The sequence below is a fragment of the Wallemia ichthyophaga genome, assembly GCF_000400465.1.
Source record: "Wallemia ichthyophaga EXF-994 unplaced genomic scaffold scaffold13, whole genome shotgun sequence".
NCBI lineage: Eukaryota > Fungi > Basidiomycota > Wallemiomycetes > Wallemiales > Wallemiaceae > Wallemia > Wallemia ichthyophaga.
In genome coordinates this window covers 269658-293488 of record NW_008806286.1, presented here as the reverse complement: position 1 = coordinate 293488, position 23831 = coordinate 269658, and the positions used below count along the sequence as shown (strand labels likewise).

General features: G+C 49.7%; 15 protein-coding genes across 15 annotated transcripts; 9 read left to right on the top strand and 6 right to left on the bottom strand.

Moving 5' to 3' along the window:
• Positions 1-330: 330 nt before the first annotated feature.
• J056_001138 (Damage response protein 1) lies at positions 331-846 on the top strand (the record flags this gene model as incomplete). Its single annotated transcript, XM_009270766.1, has 4 exons — positions 331-490; positions 545-674; positions 724-744; positions 792-846. 4 exons carry the CDS (start codon positions 331-333, stop codon positions 844-846), a joined length of 366 nt encoding a protein of 121 aa, XP_009269041.1.
• Positions 847-963: 117 nt separating this feature from the next.
• Positions 964-3842, top strand: J056_001137 (Arrestin domain-containing protein C31A2.12; the record flags this gene model as incomplete). The annotated part of the gene is made up of 3 exons (XM_009270765.1): positions 964-2140; positions 2190-3462; positions 3515-3842. 3 exons carry the CDS (start codon positions 964-966, stop codon positions 3840-3842), a joined length of 2778 nt encoding a protein of 925 aa, XP_009269040.1.
• Positions 3843-4064: 222 nt separating this feature from the next.
• Positions 4065-5968, bottom strand: J056_001136 (Sphingosine-1-phosphate lyase; the record flags this gene model as incomplete). The annotated part of the gene is made up of 7 exons (XM_009270764.1): positions 4065-4554; positions 4600-4709; positions 4763-4896; positions 4942-5008; positions 5062-5196; positions 5239-5275; positions 5325-5968. 7 exons carry the CDS (start codon positions 5966-5968, stop codon positions 4065-4067), a joined length of 1617 nt encoding a protein of 538 aa, XP_009269039.1.
• A 30-nt stretch (positions 5969-5998) lies between these two features.
• J056_001135 (Lipase 2) lies at positions 5999-7277 on the top strand (the record flags this gene model as incomplete). The annotated part of the gene is made up of 4 exons (XM_009270763.1): positions 5999-6347; positions 6405-7107; positions 7153-7162; positions 7218-7277. 4 exons carry the CDS (start codon positions 5999-6001, stop codon positions 7275-7277), a joined length of 1122 nt encoding a protein of 373 aa, XP_009269038.1.
• A 101-nt stretch (positions 7278-7378) lies between these two features.
• Positions 7379-8758, bottom strand: J056_001134 (Metal tolerance protein 9; the record flags this gene model as incomplete). Its single annotated transcript, XM_009270762.1, has 1 exon — positions 7379-8758. One exon carries the CDS (start codon positions 8756-8758, stop codon positions 7379-7381), a length of 1380 nt encoding a protein of 459 aa, XP_009269037.1.
• A 292-nt stretch (positions 8759-9050) lies between these two features.
• J056_001133 (Vacuolar protein sorting-associated protein atg6) lies at positions 9051-10465 on the bottom strand (the record flags this gene model as incomplete). Its single annotated transcript, XM_009270761.1, has 4 exons — positions 9051-9333; positions 9384-9470; positions 9536-9954; positions 10004-10465. 4 exons carry the CDS (start codon positions 10463-10465, stop codon positions 9051-9053), a joined length of 1251 nt encoding a protein of 416 aa, XP_009269036.1.
• A 104-nt stretch (positions 10466-10569) lies between these two features.
• Positions 10570-11439, bottom strand: J056_001132 (Ribosomal RNA small subunit methyltransferase NEP1; the record flags this gene model as incomplete). Its single annotated transcript, XM_009270760.1, has 2 exons — positions 10570-10693; positions 10739-11439. 2 exons carry the CDS (start codon positions 11437-11439, stop codon positions 10570-10572), a joined length of 825 nt encoding a protein of 274 aa, XP_009269035.1.
• A 274-nt stretch (positions 11440-11713) lies between these two features.
• Positions 11714-12535, top strand: J056_001131 (UV excision repair protein rhp23; the record flags this gene model as incomplete). Its single annotated transcript, XM_009270759.1, has 1 exon — positions 11714-12535. One exon carries the CDS (start codon positions 11714-11716, stop codon positions 12533-12535), a length of 822 nt encoding a protein of 273 aa, XP_009269034.1.
• Positions 12536-12584: 49 nt separating this feature from the next.
• J056_001130 (PRKR-interacting protein 1-like protein) lies at positions 12585-13197 on the top strand (the record flags this gene model as incomplete). Its single annotated transcript, XM_009270758.1, has 2 exons — positions 12585-12830; positions 12877-13197. 2 exons carry the CDS (start codon positions 12585-12587, stop codon positions 13195-13197), a joined length of 567 nt encoding a protein of 188 aa, XP_009269033.1.
• Positions 13198-13365: 168 nt separating this feature from the next.
• J056_001129 (uncharacterized protein) lies at positions 13366-14960 on the top strand (the record flags this gene model as incomplete). The annotated part of the gene is made up of 4 exons (XM_009270757.1): positions 13366-14471; positions 14523-14591; positions 14647-14782; positions 14829-14960. The coding sequence occupies 4 exons, from the start codon at positions 13366-13368 to the stop codon at positions 14958-14960; spliced, it is 1443 nt and encodes a 480-aa protein (XP_009269032.1).
• A 240-nt stretch (positions 14961-15200) lies between these two features.
• Positions 15201-16202, top strand: J056_001128 (Growth hormone-inducible transmembrane protein; the record flags this gene model as incomplete). Its single annotated transcript, XM_009270756.1, has 1 exon — positions 15201-16202. One exon carries the CDS (start codon positions 15201-15203, stop codon positions 16200-16202), a length of 1002 nt encoding a protein of 333 aa, XP_009269031.1.
• A 109-nt stretch (positions 16203-16311) lies between these two features.
• Positions 16312-17199, top strand: J056_001127 (Exosome complex component rrp45; the record flags this gene model as incomplete). The annotated part of the gene is made up of 1 exon (XM_009270755.1): positions 16312-17199. The coding sequence occupies one exon, from the start codon at positions 16312-16314 to the stop codon at positions 17197-17199; it is 888 nt and encodes a 295-aa protein (XP_009269030.1).
• Positions 17200-17250: 51 nt separating this feature from the next.
• On the bottom strand, positions 17251-18120 carry J056_001126 (Dolichol-phosphate mannosyltransferase; the record flags this gene model as incomplete). Its single annotated transcript, XM_009270754.1, has 4 exons — positions 17251-17470; positions 17513-17712; positions 17766-17841; positions 17894-18120. 4 exons carry the CDS (start codon positions 18118-18120, stop codon positions 17251-17253), a joined length of 723 nt encoding a protein of 240 aa, XP_009269029.1.
• A 42-nt stretch (positions 18121-18162) lies between these two features.
• J056_001125 (Vam6/Vps39-like protein) lies at positions 18163-21461 on the top strand (the record flags this gene model as incomplete). The annotated part of the gene is made up of 7 exons (XM_009270753.1): positions 18163-18220; positions 18272-19974; positions 20029-20099; positions 20146-20311; positions 20359-20650; positions 20707-21265; positions 21317-21461. The coding sequence occupies 7 exons, from the start codon at positions 18163-18165 to the stop codon at positions 21459-21461; spliced, it is 2994 nt and encodes a 997-aa protein (XP_009269028.1).
• Positions 21462-21519: 58 nt separating this feature from the next.
• Positions 21520-23589, bottom strand: J056_001124 (Glutamate--cysteine ligase; the record flags this gene model as incomplete). Its single annotated transcript, XM_009270752.1, has 1 exon — positions 21520-23589. The coding sequence occupies one exon, from the start codon at positions 23587-23589 to the stop codon at positions 21520-21522; it is 2070 nt and encodes a 689-aa protein (XP_009269027.1).
• Between the last annotated feature and the right edge of the window lie 242 nt (positions 23590-23831).

The following is a 23831-nucleotide window of genomic DNA, read 5'->3' as shown; positions in this document are numbered from 1 at the left end:
CGGACCACAAGCATTTCGTCTTTTCCTTGCGGTAAACGCCCTGGGGCCATATTAAGGCGGGTATAACCCTTTCCCTGCAAATAGTCTGCGGTACTCCCAGTAAGCTTTATATGCACTCGTTCAACACTCTCTGACCTTCAAAGAAGACGTGGCGGTCCGTTTAAAGACTGCTTTGAGCAACACTCGCAGTACGTTGCTATCATCGCTTGGTCTATCTATCCTCAACCACCAAGACGAGGCTGTCCGCAGATGACCTATTTGAACACACTACTCACATTGAAAGTACTCTACGATATATATCGATTGCTGTATCCATCTATAAAATATCAAATGCTGGTTGATGCACCTAGGAAGACGAGTACACTCTATCGCAAGTACGGGCCTAGAGAGCTGTACGAGTACAACGGAACACACCCGCACAAGCCCATCTTGATAGCGATTGGTGGGATTGTATTTGATGTGTCGAAAGGGGCGAGTTTCTATGGCCCAGGTTGGTGGTTTGAATGGGCGTGTGTATGAGCTAAACACTAACCACTACAACTAGATGGTCCATATGGTAATTTCGCAGGCAGAGACGCGTCTAGGGGGATGGCCATGCATTCATTCGATGATCAAGTACTCACGCCTATCGATCAGCCACCTGATAAGCTTCAAGATCTAACGGCGGATCAAGTGTGAGTGATATTGTGATACTGACTACAAACGACTCACAATCACCCATAGAATCGCAATGAATGAGTGGATGTGAGTGCTAGTACTCATTGCTAGTGTTTCTACTCACAATCACCCAGAGATCACTTCAAGCGTAAATATTATATCGTTGGCTGTTTCCCTGACTTGAATTAAATTTTTTCATTCCTTATCGATTCTCGTATCTGTGCTGCGTTTGAATTTTACTTGAACTCACTTGATCTCAATTGAAATTCGTAATTCACTTGAAACTTACTAGTCATTCACTTATAAATGCCTGCCATATGGTCCAACCTATCCAGATCTTCCTCCCGCACAGATGTCCCTTCTGCAGCCTCAGCCTCAGCCTCAGCCTCAGCGATTCCACCGCCAACTCCGAGGACTTGCACCGATCACCCCAACGGCCCTTCAAAGATTGAAATCGAGCCTCAAGTGACCAACGTCGTTCTACAAGGTCTCCCCGGCGACTCGACTCCGTACACTCTCCGCGGACTTGTTAAAATCCACTTGAGTCACTCCACCGAGTTCAAGGATATCGTTATCCAAGTGTCTGGCAAGTGTAGAACCAACGTTCAGGAGTCTTTCAGATCGCACACCACCTCCGACACGCACGTACTCATCGACCACAAGCACTCTGTACTCACCAAGTCTGGCAAGCATCACCAGACGCTGGCTGCTGGCAGGCACACCTTCTCCTTCCAGCTCGATCTTCCTTCTGAACTCCCTGCCTCCCTTCAGCTCATCAATGGCTCCGCTGAAATCAAATACAAGCTCAAAGCCCACGCCTACAGGCCCCACACTTTCCAGAAAGACCTCCACTCTTCGCAACCCATCAATATCATCCACGGTCTCCCCTCGGAAGCCCTCGAGTTCTCTCAAACTCTCGACATTGAGAACATTTGGCCACAGAAAATTTTGTACGCCATCACCCTTCCACACAAGGCCTTCGCCGCTGGTGACTCTATACCCATATCCATCAAGCTCACCCCCATTCTAAAGGGTGTCAAGGTTACGCAGCTCACCACGATCATCAAGGAATATGCTCAGTCGAACGGCAAGCATTGTAAGCAGGATTCATCTAGGATCGTGTCTACCTATAGGCACCACTTCTCCTCCGATGGCGAGCCTATTCCCGTTGAAGTCGCCGCTTTCCGTAGAGCTGACTCTACCGCCGCTTCCACTCCCCCCAATAGGTCTCTTCCTTCTAGTCCGTCATCACGCCCTGTTTCAAACTCCAATCTCGAGCCTGTCCGCTCTCTTGATCTGTCCAATCCTCCAACTCCCGCCGCCGACCCGTCCAGATCTTCGAGAAGAGCTATGGTGGGGTGGGCCGATAACGATCCCCGTTTCGCCGAGGGCCCTGAGGATCTCACTGAGCTCAATGACGGCGAGGTTGACACGGTTATCAATGTCCACCTCCCGACTACAGCAGTCCCCTCCCACCAGTACTGTGGGTGTGAGTATTGACCACTGAGACATTGCTAACAAGCCCTCTATAGGGCCCGTATACATAAACCACAAGATAAAATGGTCCTGCATGATCCAGAATCGTGACGGACACCAATCGGAGTTACGCTGTGCGTTGCCGATCCACATTCTATCACGGGAGCTGTTACAGGAAACGGTGGTAAGTACCGCAAATGCGCGCCGCGCTCTTTTCGGTGAATCAGCTGGAGCGCCAGACCCCCAAACGGCAGATGAAGCTGCAACAGCGGCAGCGACAGCGGATCTGCCCTCATACTCAAATCACATCTATGACCGCGTCCCGAATGCCAATGTCGTCACTAGCGGTACTGTCCCTTCTGGATACGGCAACCATACTTACTCCCCGCTCGGATCCCCCGGTGCGCACATGTCACCCGTTGCTTCAAGACCCGCGACGCCCGGTGCGTCCTCGTTCGCCGTGCGCAGCACTGGCGGCAGCACTGGCAGCGGTGCGGCTACTCCCCCAGACCAACTTTCTCCCTCAGCTGCAGGACAGACGTTGCCGACCCGCCCGCAGATGAGCTGGGCTGATAGCGAGTTTTACCTCAGTCTAGGCGAGATTGAACGTGCTCAGAGACGCAACCAACCAGGCGCGGGTGGGAGTGGGAATGGGTCGCCTAAGCATGCAAACCACAATTCAAACTCACAGTCAAACGCACACGCACTCTCTTACTCACAACTCCCCTCGCAAGCTCGCTCGCCGGGCAGCTCGCGCAACGTTTCTCGCAGCCAATCGCACGCGTCCAGCCGTGCAGGCTCGCCGGAACCCGGGGAGCGCGAGAGTGGGAGTGGGATTGGGCGCAGAGGAAGTGAACAGCAACAGGAGCAAGAAGGGGACACTGCAAATGCGATCAGTTTGAATGATGATGACGACGTGCTGCCAGCGCCGTCGGAGGGGCGCGACACCTCTTCACACTCACATAAACCATCCAGACCGTCTTTCGGCTCGTCGCATTCGCTCAATAACCTCTTCGGAGGCCCACATTCTGGCAGCAAACTTAATTTGCATCTCCCTAAGGCTCTCAGACCGCTGACTAGCTTTAAGAGCCATTCACACTCATACTCTCATTCGCCTTCTCAGAATAACTCGGCCGGCAGCTCCAAGCTACACTCGCCCACGGCGTCGCATTTCGCGGAGCAGGGCGGTCAGGTTGCAGAGCAGGAGGAGGGCAAAAAGGGCGAGAGAGGAGAGGAGGGAGAGGGAGACGACGTCAGCGCCCTCAATCGCGTCCCATCATACGATGTCGCCAGCCGCGGTTTCTTAGGCGGCGGAGTTGTCCCGTTACCGTGAGTGGAGTACATAGTGCGCTTTACGACAAATTCTAACCGCGCGTCTCAGTGAGGGACTACCGACTTACGACGAGAGCCAGACGAACGACGTTCAGAGATCGTCCACGCTCGACGCAGACAGCATGAAGAAACTGCGCGAGGCTATGAACAGACAAAACCAAGGCGTTGTCTCAGGCAGCACACAGAATCAGTCCCTTAATGAGAGCCTCAGCCATATGAATCTCGGTCAGCAGGGCGGTGCGCAGACTTCACAGACTTCACACATCCCGTCGAGATCACCTAGCAGAGCATCGCGCTCCTCCGATCACTCCCACTCTCGTCGTCCTCATGTCAAATTCACCCTTGAGCACGATAGTGAGGATGAGGAGGGTGCGTGAGTGTAGCTTGTGTTGCTTGTGGATGTTGTGGTGTCGCTTCACCGGTTCACCTTTCATCCTTGTTCTTTTTGCCCCTCTCTTCTCTTCTACGCAGTTTATAACCGCAAGCAGTTATTTGTTTTACAGTAGCACAACCCACCAGCCTTACCAGCTAATCAACACCCACCCATTAAGTCCTGTTACTCCACTGATAGTTACATTCATATTTTAATACTCATACAATTACGATACCACATACATAGTATCGAGGAAGCCTCTTGCGAGATAATCGACGAGGTCGGGTCCGATAGCGGTAGAGCTTCCTACGCCGTACAAAGCCACCATAGAGCCCTCATCCTCTTTGCCAAACGTGCGACTCTTAGCCTGGTCGACAGCCCATCTGAGGGAGGAAAGTATATCGTCAACTGCCGCCACAGTGGGGCGAGTGCAAGCGATATGCAGTGCGGGCGGATTGGCCACGGCATTAAGCGAGAATCCCTTCTCATGCAGGAGATCACCGACTGTATAAATATTCAGTGCGGGGTTAACAGATGTGAAAGCGACGACTGAGCCAAGCGGCTGTCCCATGACGGCGAGGTCAGCTTGGTAGTCGGTTTCAATAGCACGCTGGATACGCTGGCGCGCGCGCACTATCTCGCCACACGAACGCACATACCCGTCCACGCCGACATGGGTGAGCACCGCCCACGTGCCTGCTATGAGTGCACCAGGACTAAAGGGGCGTTAGAATATGGCGCTCTAGCTACCTCGCACTCACCGCGATCCTGCTAGCGTAGGCGACGCGTACACCCCGCCCGTCCAGTCTGGCTGCGAGTAGTACTGGAAAGAGCGCCATGTCTTGTTGGCGTACATGATAACAGAAGAGCCCTTTAGTGAGGGTGTGTGAGTGTATGAGCGTGTGTGCATGTATGCATCCCTACCTTTGGAGCGAAACCGTATTTGTGCGTGTCGCAGGAAATGGACGTCACGCCATTAACGCGGAAATCAAAAGGCGTTGTGGCAAACCCGGCGCTTTGAAGGAAGGGCATGATGAAGCTGCCGAGACAGCAGTCGACTGAGGAGTGTGAGTTTGAGTGTGTGTACGCTAAAACGGCCCTACCATGCAGACCGACTTTGTAGCGCTTCGCAAGTGCGCCCATCTCGACTATGTCGTCGACGTTCCCGTCCTGCGTGTGGCGTGTTCTCAGCAGGTGTGGCTAGTGCACAATAACCAACTCACAGGGAAATTGGGGGCAGAGGCAACGAGCATGCATGTGTTACCATTAATGGCCCGCTTGACATGCTTCAGACTGGCTTTACGAGTGTGTGGGTCAACGGGGACGCGGCGGAGAGTGATGCCGAAGTAGAAGGACGCCTGACTGTATCAGTGAAGCCCAAGTGAAGTAGCACAACCCACCTTGCTGAATGCAGCATGTGCGGTTTCGGGGACGACCCTTGATTGAGTGTTAGGGATGGTTCGATGTGAGACATGAAAATTCTCACATTTCGGGGTGGCTAACGCCTTGGGTCTGGCGTGACCAGTTGCGATAAGCGAGACAAGCAAGGAGAATAGATTCAGTACCGCCAGAAGTGGTTGTACCGGCGGCATCTTGGGGGGCGTTGTACATATTCAAGACCATACTAACAACTTGAGCTTCCATTGCTCTGATGCCAGGGAATACGTCTGGGTGGAGAGGATTTGATACGGAGAAGCGAGAAAAGGCTTCGATGATGACGTCGTTGATGTCGCCGCTGTCGCCATAGTAGACAGCGCCAGAAACACGGCCGTCTTCCCAGCGAGAGTGAGGAATATTGGCGAGAGAGGATAGCTGGTGGTGTACGGAGTGCTTATCGTGGCCAATTGTTGGGAGTTTGTGGTGGGTGGGCAGAGAAGGATCCCTGATAACCATTTTGCTATCCAAATCACTCAGCGCGCTATTGAGCTCGTCATCAATCTGCTTTTTTGTCCAAGGTAGGCTAGTAAGTAGAAGCAGCGCCCTCCTTGAAAATCCCTTGAAGACGCTTCTAATCGAGTGAGCCACACCGTAGATATAGATTTCCCTGGCAGCTTTACTCAAATAACTAAACAGCACAGCGCCTATAAAGATGTCTTTGAATAAATTTTTATTATTCTCCAGAAGATTCATCTTGGTGGTGTTGGCTGTTGGCGGTATCGGATGAACGACCAAGTGGAGAACCCAGAAGACTCAAATGAAATGCTCCGACGCGATCAACTACGCCGGAGCTTCGCAGGTCTCTCTTCCTCTCATTCCCCCCCTCCAGCATCCATCATGACCAACCTATCACCCACCACAAGCCTCAGTCTAGACTCTACTCCAGCCACACGTACTCGTTCTTCTTCAGATGCTGCTTCACGCTTGAAAGAGTTGGCTGCTCCGTCTCCCCCCACCGCTAGTTGGCGTGATTGGCTCACTCCCTCAACCACAACCCAAAAGTCCCAGGAACGCTACTTAGACACTCCAGATAACTCCATCCAAAGCAAGCACGGCGACCTAAAGTCTAAATGTGCGTTTCTAAACTGAGACATTTTCACCCAAATTTTTCTCACACCACTACGCACAGACAATATACCCAAAAACCCACTCGTTTTCTGCCATGGCTTACTAGGCTTCGATCTAATCGGACCGATGAACATGCCGGCGCTGCAGATATCCCATTGGCGGGGGATAAAGGAGGTTTTAGAGGAAAATGGTGTCGAGGTGTTGATGACGAGAGTCCCCGCAACGTCATCTGTGCAAGATCGAGCTAAAGTGCTCGACGAACAAATAGCCGCGAGTTTTCCAGGACGGGATGTGAATCTCGTAGCCCATTCTATGGGTGGTCTCGACTGTCGTCATCTTGCATCCCACCTAAACCCAATACGCTACAACATACTCTCCATTTCCACCATCAGCACTCCTCATCGCGGCTCGACGTTTGCTGACTACATGATAGATGATGTCATCGGAAGACACCGTCTGCCGACACTACTCTCCAACCTGCCCAACCGTGTAGTTCCACTGCTCAGCGGGGATGGAAAGGCATTTGAGGGATTGACGACGCGAGCGATGGAGCATTTCAACAAAAACACTCCTAATCTCCCCACTATCAAGTACTTTAGTTATGCTGCTAGACACGACCCAGGCATTTTCGACACTTGGCGCTATCCGTGGAGCGTGATTGTTGAACGTGAGGGCGAAAACGATGGACTGGTTTCGGTGAGAAGCGCCCAATGGGGTAATTTTATGGGCACTATTGATGGCGCTAACCACCTTGATCTGGTTGGGTGGGTGAATCACGCTCGATATGCCTGGTCTGAGCTCACAGGCAGGGCTATAAAAGTGAGTGGAATTTGTGGTGTCTATGGTGCATGCTTACACTTAACCCCCACTTCAGTACAAACCAGCGACTTTCTACATGGAGATTGCAGATAATCTCGCAAACAATGGCCTTTAAATGTGATATTAGTTATTAGCGTGTAAATATTGTAAGCCATTAATTTAGTGTACAAGAATTTGATATCGATGCTAATGTGAACAATGCAGTATTATGGTGTCCTAAACGAGTGAATGAGGGTGTGGATGTGTGAGAGTAAGGCGGTTGTGTGTATATCCTTGAGAGTTGTAGGAGCGCACTGAGTCATCCGAGCGCGAGGGGTATCCAGTCTCCAGACTAATCCGCCCACTAGAAGTGCTATGAGTGCGGCTAGCACTACCACTCTCCGTCTCATCGATAGTGCTGAGATCGTATGGCATAAAGATATGCTGTGGTTGAAATAAGTTGGTTGTGTTGGTTGCCTCCGCCGCTAATAGCTCCACAAATACCCCATTTACATTCTCAATCCCCCGCAGTTCGTTCTGGAGGTTAAGAGCGAGTTGTTGAGCCGAGTGAAGCTGCGTGGATCGATCGAGCGCGACAGCTACTCTCACATTTAGGTCATGACCGCAGTGATAGACGTAGCACGAGTCGATATACATTATCCTCGCATCGAGTTTGATAGTCTTGTAGAGGACGCGCTTGCGTACTTTCTCTACAGCGCTTACGCCGGCGAGACAATTGAACTGGCGGACGAGAGTAACGATCCAGACAGTAATTACGGCTATGCTGATCACAATCGAGCCCAGTGGGTCGATCCACCATCGCAGCACGCTGCCACCGGCGCTGGTGAGGATACCGAAGCCGTTCACAGGGAGATCGTTGCGATGGTCGATGAAAAGCATCTCCACTTGTGAGCTGAGGTGTTTGCACAGCCCACAGTAGACAAAGAGGACTATCTTCACGAGGAATGCCACTCCTACGGCTGCTATAGAGGGGACGTGTAGCCCATTCACCACCCCGCTCTCGCTGCTCGCTTGCGTACTCGATTTGCCAACTATCAGCGAGCGGACAGACTCAACTATGAGGGAGAAGTTGACCATTATCATTATAAAGCTAAAACAGCAATTGGCTATGCTCGTCAGCCGCGATCCGCCATCGGGCCATTTGTTCTTGTTCAGCTTGAGTGACTTCTTGTAGAACCAGTCGAGGAGGATGTTGGATATTGGGTCGAATAGCGTGTTTATTAGCGTCGAGAAGAAACTCAAGCTGAGACTGCTTATCGCCGCATAGAGCTGGAGACCGGTGAGGAAGAAGGCGGCTGCCATGGAACCGTAGATGGCCAGCTGTACTCGGAGGTTGTCGTTGCTTGTATGCGTACTCGCGTTGTCGTTGTGCAAATAAGATTCGATGAGCTGGTCCTGTGACTTGTAGAACTTCTTCTCGCGTCTGCTGAGTTTCCTATGAGTGTTATTGGTGTTATTGGTGTTGTTGATATTGTTACTGTTACTATTGTTGCTGTCGTTGCTGTCGTTGCTGTCGTTGCTACTGTCTTTCTCCTGGCTACCACCACCAGTAACCGCCCTCTGCTGAAATTCGACGTCCTCTTTGTCTTGTGACATTAAGTCGAATTCTTCTTTGGAACGACCGTTTGACTGTTTGTGTGTTGAATACCTTGTCTAGTTATGTCGTCGGCTGTCCAAGCATTTCCAAAGATATACGCAGCCAAGAGAAGGTATTTATTTATAGGCGTGTTATAAATATTCTTTTTCTATAAAAAGTGGTTGGTTACCCAGCTATAAGCCTACGGTTAAGCTGTATATCTCAATCCTCGGTATTCCCACTTGAGACAATCCAAATGAAAATATTCACTTCTACAACTCAACGACTCAACAACTTAACAGCCCATTCTCCCTACTCCGACGTCGCCCACTGCACAAGTACCTTGCACGTACCCAGCAACCCACGCAGCGCCCTTGTCCATTCCTCCTCCGCAGCCCTGTCGCTTGTGAATTGACCGGGAAGGCGAATAGAGTGATCAGCCAGCTTCTCACGCCCAATTTTGTATGGCCAGCGCACGCACGTGTCTCGCGCGCTAATGTCATCCACCAGCTGCCTAAGCATATCGAGGAACGTCACCATAGCCTGATCGAATCGGCGGGTATGCAGCATCGATAGGGCGCTGCCAGGGTGGTGTCTGTAATAATAATCATTTAGTAGTTATAAAATTGACTTGAGTGTACACACAACTCAAGTGTCTCCCATTTAACCCCGTTCTGCGTCTGCGTTGCCCTTTCTATCCGCGAGTAAGAACCGAGAGGGATTATCCTGGAGCTGTAGTTGCAGGTCGATAAGGTGTAAGCAACGCGATACACAATTTACAAACCACTTTCACCCACCCGCTAAATTCAAATTGGAGCTTGTTGGCGACCGAGTAGAGGAGAAAAGCTACGTGACCCCACGCCGCATTGATCTCACTCCACTCGACATTCTGATCAATTCTGCCTAGCCTTAGACCGCAAATAGTGCCAATACCGCCATCGGAAGAAATACGAAAGACGTCTGCCCAGACATTAGTCTTTTCTAGGCGATCTAGTTCATTTTGTGCGGTGGCTAGGGTGTGTTGGGAGGCAATGGCAGATTGTTGAGATTCTTTCTGCTGCAGTATACGCAGTGAATGACGACGTAGGTGTGCCGTCTCCTCTGCTTCTAGAGCGTCTTCTTCGACGGCTAGCGCGTGCATCTCACTCTCCATATCCCTCTTCTCCGCCTCGAGACGATCGAGCTGCATGCTCTTCTCGCTCGTCTCCCTTTGCAGCTGCGCGGACTGGTTAGACAGTAATCCACGCATCGACCAAGAAACCAACCTGCTCAAGTAGATGGTGCTTATCGATATCGTCATCGTCACCCTTTTCATTGCGATTGTCATCGTCTTTCTTATCAAACTGCTTGTGGAGAAGTGCAGCTTGACTGTCAAAAGACATGTACGCATCGCGCTCACGCTTCAAGTCATCCAACTCACCAGCAAGCAGCTGGAGAGCAACGTTAGCGCAATCGACGCAGAGTGGGTGTTTCATGTCCGAGTTGCTGTTTAGTAGAGCAAAAAGCTTGATACGTATAGCGGAGGGAGACTGGGTGGACAAGTCGGGGGTATTTGAGTTGCGTGCGTCATGTGCCTCCCGTGTATCACGTCCATCACCAGCATCGGATATATTTATATAACTCTGGCTAAGAGTGCTCTGTATCATACTAAGGCTTGTACTATCCACATTTTCCAAACTTTCATCGAATTTGATACGTTTACGGCATTTCTGGCAGGATGATGTCATGATGGTTTAGATAAAAGAAATTCAAAGGACGGATGAGCGTCATCCACGTCTAGTACAAGAGGTGAGCATTAATAATTATAGGTTGAACAGGTTGAATAGAACGTTTAAACGACATCCCAAATATCTTCAAGTGTCGTGCAAAATTTTCCACAAGCGACAGAAGCCGACAGGGAGTAATTCGAGATGGAGACTTTTTCATCGACGACGGCATCGGCAAAGTTATCTTGGCTGTGGGGGTGTGAGTATAATGGAACAGGCCTTGTCCCCACTCACCCATGCGCCATTGCACCCACAAACACACAAATAGACTTGTCTTGTGGTATGCTTGGTAGGTAATCAGATATTTTGGTGGTAGGAGCGTCACCGGAGAGGGTAATCTTATGGCAATTGATGGGTAGGTGGTCGGTGATAGGGTTTTTTATAACTTTGAGAAGTTTTTCACTTCCATTCATAGACCTGATGGATAGCTTGTGTAGGAGTTGAACCATGAGACCAGAGAAACGCTTGAAAGTACGAGGAATTCTAACCTGCGGATTAACCTCGATTAATACACCTTGGGCTGTATGTATGAAAACTTGCATCATACCAGCCTTGTTAAGTGGGGAATCAAGCAAAGTGAGTAGACATTGATGGGTTATATCAGGTCTAGCGTCAGAAATGTCTCTCTTCATTTTAGCAAGTATTCCTTGATGTTCATCGCAGTTGAGTAGCGCGTACTTGGCTTCACCGTTTCTAGTAGAGGAACCAGTACTAAGCTTGTAAGTCTCCAAGCAAGCATTCTCCAAGACGACAATTAACCTCCTAGCATTCTCCTTATCAGATTTAGTCTTTGGGATACGTGGTTGTTGTGGATTTAGTTCAGGGGCGGTTGGCTTGGTCCTTGGAACGAACTCGGAAGAATTGGGATTTAGCTTCTTTGATATTGAATCACCAGAATCAGGTTCCTCGCAAGACCTTTTGTTAATGGCAGTCATCGTTGGAGCTATACAACCATGGTGGAATTGACTATAAAAACTTTACAACAGAAAGTATTCAAAATTGAAATTGATTTGGGTGCGACTGTGAGTGGACTGGGATTATCTATACAGATATCTAAATTTCACCCAGATAGCCACCCTCAAGCAGCTTATACACGATAATCAGGGTTTCGCTGTTGATACACAGAAACTAATCTTCTCTGGTAAAATATTAGCGGACGATAGGTCTATTGAGAGTCTTGATATTAAGGACAAGGACTTTCTCGTCGTTATGGTAAGCAAGCCAAAGCCCACGCCTAAGAAGGAAGAACCTGCAACCCAAGCAGAGGGACAGGTGCAGGCACAGGCACCGGAACAGCCACAAACACAAACACAACCAGAATCACAACCCCAGCCATCCTCCTCGGCCCCCGGTAACAACCTCGCTATGGGCTCTGAATTGGAAACAGCCGTTGGGAATATGGTTGAGATGGGCTTTGATAGGGATTTGGTTATGAAAGCAATGAGAGCTTCATTTAATAACCCTGAGAGAGCAGTTGAGTATCTTATGAACGGTATTCCCGGGGGTGTAGGTGAGACAGAGCAGCCAGAGCAACCAGAGCAATCAGGGCAATCAGGGCAATCAGGGCAATCACAACAAGCACCTCTCAACCTTTTTGACGCAGCTCGTCAGCAAAATACTCCCGCTACTACACAACAACCCGCTCAATCACAACCATCTGGATTAGATAGCACTGCAGGTGGACAACCAGCTCAACTAGCTCAACTAGTTCAAGCCGCACAAGAGAACCCAGCATTGTTACAATCACTTATACAAGAGATAGCCCAATCAAATCCAACATTGGCGCAGTTATTGACTCAAAACCCACAAGCATTAGTGGAATTACTCAGTGGTGAAGGCGGCGATGGTGAATTTGAAGACAGTGAAGGTCCTGGTCAGGTTATACACCTCACTGAAGAACAGGGCGAGGCTGTTTCACGGTTAGAAGCGTTGGGTTTCACAAGGGAAATGTCTGCACAGGCGTTACTTGCATTTGAAGGCGATGAGAATCTCGCAGCCAACTACCTGTTTGAACATCAAGATGAAATGTAGATAAAGATGATAAGATGAATACTCTAAACTCTGTTGACGTACTACCTTCATGAGCCACAACATAAATCCGTCTCAAATACAGCGGGAAGAGCTGAATAAACTGCTCAAAGATCCCACAAAGCCTGTTGAATTACCAGATGCACCTAGAAAGAAGGAAATTGCGCCCGCGAGAGAAATGTTCGCCCACGTCCAAGGATCGTCGGCAGGTGCAGGCAGTGGTGAATTTCACGTATACAAGCAATCGCGAAGGAGAGAGTATGACCGTATACAGCTCATGGAAGAGGAGAAAGTGGAGGTGGGATTGCTGATGTTGAGTTATTCGCGGCTAATACACCCACTAGGAAGCCAATGCCAGGGATTTCGAGCAAAGGAGACTAGAGAGAGAGAAGCTGGCCAACGATAAAACCTCCAAGAACAGGAATAGAAGAAATAAACGGAAATTGGGCAAATCTGATGCAAAAACGAGGCTTTCAAATGACAAGGACGATAGCGATTTTAAGAAGCGCAGGATGGTTGGTGACAGTGGAATTGGGAGTGATTTGGCTGATATCCCTGATAAACCTGACAAGACTGTTTCTGCTGATATTCCAACTGCAGTAAGTGATACTCCTGCTACTGCCCCAGAAAACCCTATCACACTCGTCGACGACAAAGATTGGTAGAAATGTAAAATTATTTATAAACCCTTTAGCTGATTCGTTGATAAGTTGGTACGTCGTCCGAAACGAGCAGCCGATACTTGACCGAATTATTAATTTACTTGGAATATTGAAGCAAACGTTGGAATTTGAAGTCATTTCAAGTTATTCCAAGTCACTTGAATTATTCAAATGTCCTTTTCAATTCCTAAGGAATCCCTCGACGCTGAGAAACAGCACCCATACATTCTGATCGACAGCCTCGGTGACAAATCACCCAAGCTCTGGCCAGCCTGGAAGCGGTGGTCGCTGACTGTCTTCACGGGTGTTATCGCCATTGCGTCTGCTTTCACCTCTGCCTGCACAACCGGTATAGCCGAGGACATAATGGCCGAGTTCAATTTCAGCGACGATATTGATGCCACGCTCTGCCTCAGTCTGTACATGCTCGGTTATGTACTCGGCCCAATTTGGGGACCAGCGAGCGAGGCATTCGGCCGTAAATACACGCTAATATCCTGTCTCTGGATACTCACTCTCTTCAACATAGGTGATGCACTCGCACACACACCCGCCGCGCTCTACGTATGTCGTTTCTTTGCCGGGTTCTTCGGCGGGTGTATGATCATAGTCGTCGGCCCACTCATCGGCGACATGTTCACAGCGAAAGACAAGCAGCTAGCATTGGCGATATACGCGTGCTGTCCATACCTAGGACCGAGCATAGCGCCGATAGTTAGTGGGTTCATCCACGACAGCGGGGTTGGGTGGCGGTGGGTGTTCTGGGTGGTGACTATTTTCTGCGCAAGCTGCGCCCTCGCCGCTCTAGTGCTGCTGCCGGAGACGTACGAGCCTGTGCTGCTGACGCGCGAGGCAAAGCGGCGACGCAAGGCAGGCGATAGCAACTGCGTCGCACCCAAAGAGCTCACTAGCAAGGGACTCGCCGATACAGCCTCACTCATCTTCTCCAAACCTTTCATCATGCTCGCGCGGGAGCCCATGCTCGCTGCTCTCTCCTTCTATAGCTCTTTCGTGTACGGTGTCCAGTATCTCCTCTTTGAAGCTTTTCAGTTCGTTTACTCGGCCGAGCGGGGCGGACACGACATGAGCAATGGCGTGCGCGGTCTGACGTTTCTGCCACTGTCTATTGGTAGCGCTCTCGCGGCGCTCGTCACTGCGCTCTTTTTCAATCGCCGTTACGTGAAAAAGATGGAAGAGACTGGGGAGAAGCCCCCGCCGGAGATTCGCCTCGAGGGCGCATGCCTTGGCGGAGTGTTTGGAGTTGTCTTCTTTTTCTGGTAGGTGGCAGATGCAGGCGGCGCCTGTCTCGTCTCACAGTCCACAAACAGGTTCGGGTGGACCAGCTACCCGTGGATCAGCCCGTGGTCGCCAATAGTCGCCAGCACACTATGGGGAGCGTGAGTAGATGCTTCGTCGTTTCCTTCTCGCACCGCATAGCCTGACAAAAGACAGCGCCCAGTGCATGGTCTACCTCGCTCAGGTCAGCTACATCAACGACTGCTACTCTATCAGTGCTGCTAGTGCGCTGAGCGGACTGGTGATGTGTCGCAGTGTCTTCGGTGCTGTTTTTCCTCTTTTTGCTAATAAGGTGGGTCTGCGGGGTAAAATGCTCATTCACTAACCATATACATTAGATGTACGGTAGCATTGGACCACGCTGGGCTTGCACTATCCTGGGCGTCGTTCAAATTATCCTCGCTTTCGTCCCCTGGGTGCTTATTTGGAAAGGGCCGGCTTTTAGAGCTAGATCTAAGTTTGGGGAGTAGCTGAGGAGTATATGGGTTGATTGATTGAATACCTCGGATTCTCGCGCTTTTCATTGGATAACTGCATTTTACTGCATTTCACATATTGCATTACATAATAGACTATACAGAAATCACATATACATCATGTACACATCACATAAAGACATTTGATCGTTTCTGCCTTTCTGATTGTGAAAAAGTTCACTCTTCCACTTGCAACTTTCCAGAAATTTCGTCATTGGTTTCATCATAACTGCCATGATTAAAGTTGGATTACAGTCTTTAAGTAAAAATCTACAGCTGCAGCGGGGAGGATTTGGATGCCTGAAGAGCAGCATTCCCCAGCGCAGCTTTAACACCACTACACGCCGTCTTCTGCCGCGTATGGGCGGTGGCGGTGGCGGTAGTGGTGGCGCTGGCTATACGTTCAACCAGCAGCAAGGAACGGGCACATCGGGCACATCCGCCGAAGCCAAAAGCAAGTACGCAACCGCAGCGCTCGCAGTGGGTGGTACGATACTGGGAACGCACTTTGTGCTGAATAGAGAGACGCGCGAAGGCGGTCTATCGCCATTCGAGGCCAAGTATCTCAACGAAACATTCACGTGGCTTGGCGGAGGACTCGCTACCGTCACCGCCTTCTCCGTCGGGCTGTTCAGATCGAATGTAACAGCGAGACTAATGGCTATGAATCCATGGGCTTTCGCCGGTATCTCGCTCGTGGGCTCTATCGGATCTCTGATGGGTATGAGGATGACTGCGCCAGATAATAAGGGCGGAAAAACTGCTTTCTGGTTCCTGTTCAACGCCGCACAGGCTGCCACACTCTCACCACTCCTCTATGTCGCCCCACCAGCTCTCATGGTTAGAGCTGGCCTTTACACGGCTGGCGTGATTGGCAGTCTTAGCTACGTCGGCGCCACCAGCAAGAACGACACATACCTCTATCTCGGTGGCCCATTACTCGCTGGATGCGTCGTTATCGCGATCTCCAGCCTCATTCCAATGTTTAGAGTCGGCGCTGGTGTTGCTAATGCTGCTAGCAACGTCAGTCTCTACGGTGGATTAGCCGTCTTTGGTGGATTCACGCTTTACGATACACAGAGAATATTGCAAAAGGCTAGAATGATTGAGGGTGGTGCACCTATCCCATACGACCCACTCAATGAATCCATTTCCCTCGAACTTAACTTTATAAACCTCTTTATCAGGATTCTTACGATTCTTATGAATGGCCAGGGTGGGAATAGACGTCGTTAAGCGTGTTACATGTAGGAATATAAATGCATTTATTCTTTGTCTCTTTGTCGTTTTGTCTGTGTCTTCATGTCTTCCTGTCTTCTCGCTTCCTCGAATCGAAACCACGAAAATGCCCAGAAAACTCGAGGTGAACGTGAACAACAAGGAGTTTATAATAAATGCACTCAAAGACAACAAGCGTCTTGACGGCCGCTCACTCCTCGAAGCGCGGAGGCTAGAGCTAGAATACGGGGAAGGGCTAGGCAGCGTAACGGTGAAGCTGGGAGAAAGCAAAGTCATGTGCTCAGTGAGCTGCACGGTGACGTCTCCACTCCCCGAGCGGCCGTACGAGGGACAGATGAGCATTAGCAGTGAGTTATCAGCGATGGCGATGGCGCACTACGAGTCAGGGCTACGCGGCAACACGGCCGAAGAAGAAGCGACGCTGAACCGTCAACTCGACAAGGCTATCCGGCGGAGTGGAATGGTTGACCGTGAAGCGCTGTGTATTGTCGGCGGAGAGAAAGTGTGGTCGATCGCTCTCACTCTGCATTACATGGCCGACGACGGCAACCTCGTAGACGCGGGCGTGACAGCGTGCACAGCGGCTCTCCTCCATTTCCGTAAGCCTGAAGCTACCGTCGTGGGCGGCGAGGTGACGTACCATCCCCTCGACGAACGCACTCCCGTTCCTCTGGCTATAAACCACACCCCCATTAGCTTTACATTTGCTTTCTTGGACACTCAAGACACTCAAGACACTCAAGGCGGCGGGGATATCGCCGTACTCGATCCCAACGCTATCGAGGCCCAGCTCAGCGACGCGTGCTTTATGGTCACCACTACGCCCCAGAAAGAATTACTCACGCTGAACAAACAAGGCGGGAAAGTGCTATCGGTGGAGCGTGTACTAGAGTGCGTTGGATATGCTACTGAACGTGCACACACTCTGGCCAAGCAAATACACGACAGCGTCAATGCAGATCTCGACAGGAGGAGAATTGGTGGAATTGTGTAGAAGAACCAAATATTGTAAAGTACTCATGTATTTTCAAGTACTCATGTATTTTCAAATACAGCTAAACAGCTTCCAAACCCCACTGGCATAGTTTATCACTTCAGATCCACCCAGCTTGCTATCGCCGTATAGACGATCGACGAAAGTGATAGGCACCTCGCCTATAGAAAGCTTGCTCGCTTTGGCTCTGACAATCATTTCCATCTGGAATACGTAGCCCTTGGATTCGCAAGTGGTGATGAGATGCTCGAGGACGTGCTTCTTGTATAGTCTGTGCAGTGTGAGTGGGTGCAACACCAAGCAAATCACTCACCTGAACGACCCAGTCACATCGGATACGCCCGGCTGAAGCACAGTGAGGGCCAGAAAATTGGCACCTCTGCTGATGAGCTTGCGTGTGAGGTCCCACCCATATACGCCGCCGCCAGACTGTGTGGTAGAATAGCGCGTACCTGTGACGATATCGTGGTTGTGCTGCTGCTGGAGCTTTATGAACGCGGGTATAAATTTCGGCTGCGCGTGTCGTTAGCGTGAGCCTTGAGGAAAGCAAGACACCCAAGACACACGTGATGGGAGAAGTCAGCGTCCATAATAATGATAAAGTTGCCAGAACAGAAACGTAGGCCGTGAATATATGCGGTGCTGTGAGTGTATTATAAACACGTATACACACAATTTCACCCATTTCACCCACCCAAGCCCTAATTTACCCGGCCTTGGCTTGAGAACAATCCTGTCTGCCCCGTATACACCCTGCAGCTGCCTAGACACCTCCTGCGTGCCGTCTGGGCTGTTGTCGTCGACGATGATAACTTCCCAGTCCAAATTCGAATGCATCATCGTCTGCGCAATGAGGTAAATGATGATGGGCAGATTCTTACGCTCATTGAAGGTGGGCAGTATTACGCTGTACTTGTCCATGGCTGTACCGATACGACGACGACGACCACGACGACCACGACGATGGCTGTGGAATTGAAATTAAAAATCAACAACACACACACAAATGGTTTGGTCGAGCGTATGTCATTGTAGCGATAAGTAATCTCCCGCTAACGCAATCAACACGTAGATAATCAGCGGATATGTCTAGCCAGTGCTTCCTCTATACTTAGCTACTCTATGGACTGGACTATCTTGGACTCTTACAAGGACACTAGGAAATTACTTGAATCCCTTGAAATCCTCCAGCAGCCACAGCTAATGGCCATTTTGGGTGATTCGACGCTCAGTCTACACAAAATGGCTGATTTACGCGATATAAACCTCTCTATTAAGAACGTTGTCGCTATTTCTACTCTCAATTCCACTCACTCTTCTCTCTCCGCGGAGGCTGCGATGCAAGGCCGTAAGAGGGGCACATCTAAACGGCGCATACGGCTACGGCCGATAGATCCGCTAGAAACGCCCACGCCCATCCAATCCCTTCTCGCTGTGGTCACCAAACGTAAGGTGTCTGTCTACACCTGGACACAAGACACAGCTCAACACACCGACATTCCACTGCCCAACACTCCCAAACTGGTGAAGATACTCAACCCTTACACCACATTCATCGCTTACTCAGCTTCTGAATACTCCCTCATCCAATTCGATATCAAGTCTCAATCCGTTTACTCGATAAATGACGTCATTCTCCCCAGCACCAACAAATCCTCCCTCACTGCAAACCTCACCGGCTTTCTCTACCGCTCCAAGCCTCTTATGACTCCTCTCGACAGTGAGCACATTATCCTCGTCGATGGCACCCAAGTCCTCGTCATCGATCAGGATGGCGTCATTGCGAAATCTACGACGATACCTGCATCCGCAGATGACATAGCTTCAGCCAGGCCATTCATATACATCACTATTCCTCCATACTCCAACGAGACGGGTTCCACCCACGTCTACTCCTCCTATACTCTCGAACTGGTGCAGGTCCTCCCAGTCGTATGCAGCTTTCTCCACAAATCCTCCTCTGTACTTTACGTTGATGCCCCGGACGGTGTCTCTACTATAGAACTGGTCAACACTAAGCTGCTCATCGACAGCAGCGTCAAGCAGGGTAAATATGACGAGGCGCTCGCGCTCCTCGACAGTGGTAGCGGTATTGACATTACCCAAGCTGAGCAGGCGGAACTGCGCCTTAAAATACTTCAACTTTACTCCATCAGTCTCGTCGATGCGGGGTTGGTTGACGACGCGATTGATATTTTTATCGAACTGCACACCAACCCCGCCAAAGTGATTGCACTCTTCCCCGAAAACATCTCAGGTAGGCTGTACACACCGACGCACGAGTGGAGCATCCTCTTCGGGGACTTCGCCAAGCTGTACAAACACGTCGACGAGAGGGGGGAGAGTGAGTGCGAAGACGCTATCCACAACTCTGCCTCTATGTCCTCAATCAAGAGCGACACGGACTCCGCGTCGGTTAAGAGCAATGGCACTGCTCGGACAGCAAAAAAAGAGAAGAGCTCTATTGAAGCCCTACTGCGCTATCTCACTGACAGAAGGCAGAAATTGAAGGGGAGCATGAGCCAGAAGAAGCACTCTGCGTGCACATCTCTCAACGTGAAACTCACCGATCTCACCAAACAGCAGCTCCTCGACCTCCCGAGCAGCCCGGCAGAGAGCCTTAACGGCAGTGAGCTCGCTGTGTTGGCTGCTGTCGTCGACACTGCGCTGTTCAAAGCTTATATAGAAACTAGACCTGCACTCGTTGGCTCTCTGTGTCGGCTCGAGAATCACTGTCAGCCTGAGGAGGTGGAGGTTTCACTCCTCGACAGAAGAGTGTGTGATATGCTTCCCAAATACTCATCTGGCTAACACACACCCACACTCCAGAAATACAGTGAATTAGTGTCCCTCTACAAGAGTAAAAATATGCATGGCAAAGCTCTCGACCTGCTCAAAAGGTATGGTTGTTCTCGTTGAATTGATCAGCTCTCATTATCACCACAGATTGTGTCTTGAGAGCGAAAGTGAGAATGAGAATGAGAATGGTAATGAGGAAAGTGACTTAGAGCCGTGCATCGCCTACACGCAACAGCTAGGTCGAGAGTATATCGATCTCATACTCGACAAATCGAGATGGATGTTCGACGTGAACAAAGACATAGCGATACAGGTATGTGAGCGGCTTTCTTCTGTGTACCTCTCTCAAACCTGTACCAGATATTTATAGCAGACGACGAGAGGGTGGAGAGTCTGCCGCGTCTGCGCGTCGCGCACTACCTTCACGACATCGACAGCCATCTCAGCCTGCGCTATCTCAAATACGCCACAGAGGAGATTAACGACCAGGATCCAGCGCTGCATGACTACTATGCTGACGCGCTCCTACAAGCTACATTACATAGTCGAAACACACCCTCTTTCGACAGCACATACGCTTCTTATGTCGCCTTCTTATCACGTAGTCAGCAGTATGCACCGAAAGAACGGCTCAGAGGTATTCCAGCGGATGGTGGGTGGTTTCATCTTGTTGTTTTCGTTGTTGCACTTTATGCTAACTAGTAAAAGCTCTCCTCCTCGCGCGCGCTATCCTCGCCGACCGTCTGGGGCGGCACGATGACGCGCTGCGCCTGTACGCACTCGACTTGCGCGACTATGATAGCGCCAAGAAGTACTGCAATCACGTCGAGAGCAAGGATCGGTCGATATACACAAAGCTGCTCAAGCTATATCTCCGGTGTGATGAACGTACAGCACCGGCGAGCTATTACAAGACTTCGTCCGCGTCGGCTTCGGTGTCGCCGTCACCGACCCCGTCGCGCACGCCTATCTCTGATGACACTTCCAATCCGCTCAATGCACCCAATGCACTCTATATGAAAGAAGCAGTCCTTTTGCTCACCGCGTTTCCCACCAAGTTCAATCTCAGCGAGGTGCTTAACCTCATTCCAAGCATCACTACGGTCGATGAGTTGAACGTATTCTTGCTGCGCAGCTACAAAGCTATCGTTGGAAAACAAAGATGGAACTCTGTCACTGCTAATATTCGTAAAGCTGAAGATACACGACTGGCTGCGAAGCTGGTAGATTTGGAGAGCAGGTATGTTGTTGTGGATGACAACAGAGTGTGAGTTAAAATCTTTTACGCCCCTGTACACTGCAAAGCTAACAAACATAGCTGTCCGGAATGCCTAAAACGTTTAGGGAATAGTGTCATTTCTGTACACTCCCCTCGTGGCCAGGTCACACATCTCGGCTGCAAAGACCGTTTCAGTGTAAAGCTGCAACGTACACAAGGATATACAAAACAAGACACTATCTAACCTTGTGAAAAAAGTATTTATACATAGATAAACAACAGAAATGAGATACGAAACGACGTTAAACGGTATAATAATTGCTTCCCTTCAATCTAGCCAAACCATCAGTTGGAGTTGGTCTTTTTGGTGGTTCGGGGTCGTTCGAGACTGAGTTGCAGAGGTCGCTCACTGATGGCTCCTTCACTTTGTCACTGCCAATGTACGTCGGTGGTAGGAGTGTTGGTTCGTGACGCACCCCTCTCTCTATTTCGTCAGCAGCAATGATGAAATCGTAATTCATCTTTGCAGTGACGACACTATCACCCTTGTAGTCTGGATGCGATCTCATAAAGTTGCGTATCCACGTCGCGAAGGTGACATACTTTCCTGATGCTCTATCCTTGATGAATTGGAGATACTTCTTCAGTTCGCACTTTGTCTCGATATCCACATTCAGTGAGTGGAGATAAGCATACACCAAGCCCATCAGACCAGGGAATGATGAGTCTTCTTTCCCATTTATAATGTCGTCCATTGACATCTCCTCTATCTCCTCATCGGGGTTGATGGAGGAGTTGTAATTTGAATAGAGGCTGTCTGAAGAAGCTGTTCTCTTCCCGTTCAAATGCGACTCCTCCTCTTTCAACCCTTTTACATTATCGAACGACTTGATAGGCCCTAATCTCGGACTGTCGAAACTATACTCCGTCTTGTCACGCTTAGGGAAGACATTCTTGCGGAAGTAGAATTTACCAGTTTTGGCAGCATCTCTTTCCTGTGCCCTCTGCATATTAACATCCACTTTTGAGATAGGCATGTAAAAGTTGAGATCGAATGAGAGAATAGCTCGAGTGAGGAGTACTATGAAAACTGAGAAGGCAGCGTTCTCAAAATCGGTGAGCTGAACTTCCATAGATCTAAACTCAACCCTCCATCCAATATTTGACTGCGGAGGTGGAGGTTTAAAACGCAGTGTCTGCCAATTAGTCGATTGTAGGTTTTCGAAATGGTCGGAAGACTTTGAGTTGTCCTGCTGAAGAAGTTCACTAAAGATAGCAAGTGGATCACGTATAAAGAGATGTGCAATATGTTTAGCGAGTGGTGTCTCTATACCAGCAGCTATAAGCTCATCATAGACATCTTTATTCATAGGCAATGGATTGTCGTTATACTCAGGTCTATTGCGTTTAGAGGTGGATAAATAAGAATCTATACTATCGTATCGACTCTTTGGAATTCTATATTTGTCGTGTTTCAGTGGCTCCTCGCCTCTTTCCTCCTTGGTGCGATCGTCGACAGCGGCTGAGATGACATTCCAGCGAGCGTCAACATCGGCTAGGTAACCGCGGTAGACAGGAGCAGCGGCGGTGAGAGCAAGCATGATTGGAGCAACAGGAGCGAGAGCGTCGTAGACGTTGAAAGCCTCATTGACGCTACAAGCCTGGAAAGTGAGTTGGAGACAAGAGCAGCCCATACCAAAGCCGGTTGCATCCATGTATATGTGATCAGGCTTTGCAGCGCCGTTTTTAGCCTCGTTATCACCTTCGAAGAGGTTTCTGTCGTATGGAATAGATTTATCGATAAAAGGGCGTGGAGTGTTTGTGTCAAAGAAGATAGGAACATTGATTTCAACTTTAGCGCCTCTTCTCTTTCTAATATTACCAGCTAGAGTTGGAAAACGGACGTGAGGGTTGATGAGCTCATCGGGGAGAAAGAGGGAGCCGGAGACTTTGCCTTTAGGAGGATAATGAGGATCCAGGAAGGGGTAATTGACGCCGAGAGTGGGGAAAGAGGTTAGAGTGAGTGGAAGGTGGTTCGGTGGCAAATGATGCTTAGTGATATTCCTCCGAAGACGCATATTAACTTCTACGGTGAGAAGCTCCTTTAAACCGGCCGAGTAAGGAACACCGGGGGTGGACTCAATCATGTAACGGCCGAATTCGGGGTGAAAACCGGGGACTTGAGATTTAACGAAGGAGGAGGACGAGTCGTCTGCGATGTGTTGGGTAACATTGTTAAGGTTCTCCAAAATCTCAGATTGTCTTAAACTGAGTTTAGCAGATTGAGACTGCTCGTCGAGCAGGATAACCATGTACTCAATCTTACACCAAGTTAGCCAGCCAGAAAGCGGGAAAAGCGCGACCAACCTCATCACCCCATAATAATGGCTCACCTTGTCTATTCTTGTAATTGTAGAATATAGACAAGAACTGGTGTACACCGTTAGATCTCACGTAATCAGCCAGCTTCTTTGCTTCTGGCCAATCAAGTGGAGTACCAAGCGAGAGAAGTCCCTGTAAATCTTTTAATTATATTTAATTTTTAATTTAGAAAGATAATTTACCATTTTACTTCAATTTCCTTGTTTTCCTTGAATCACTGCACTGGATCAAA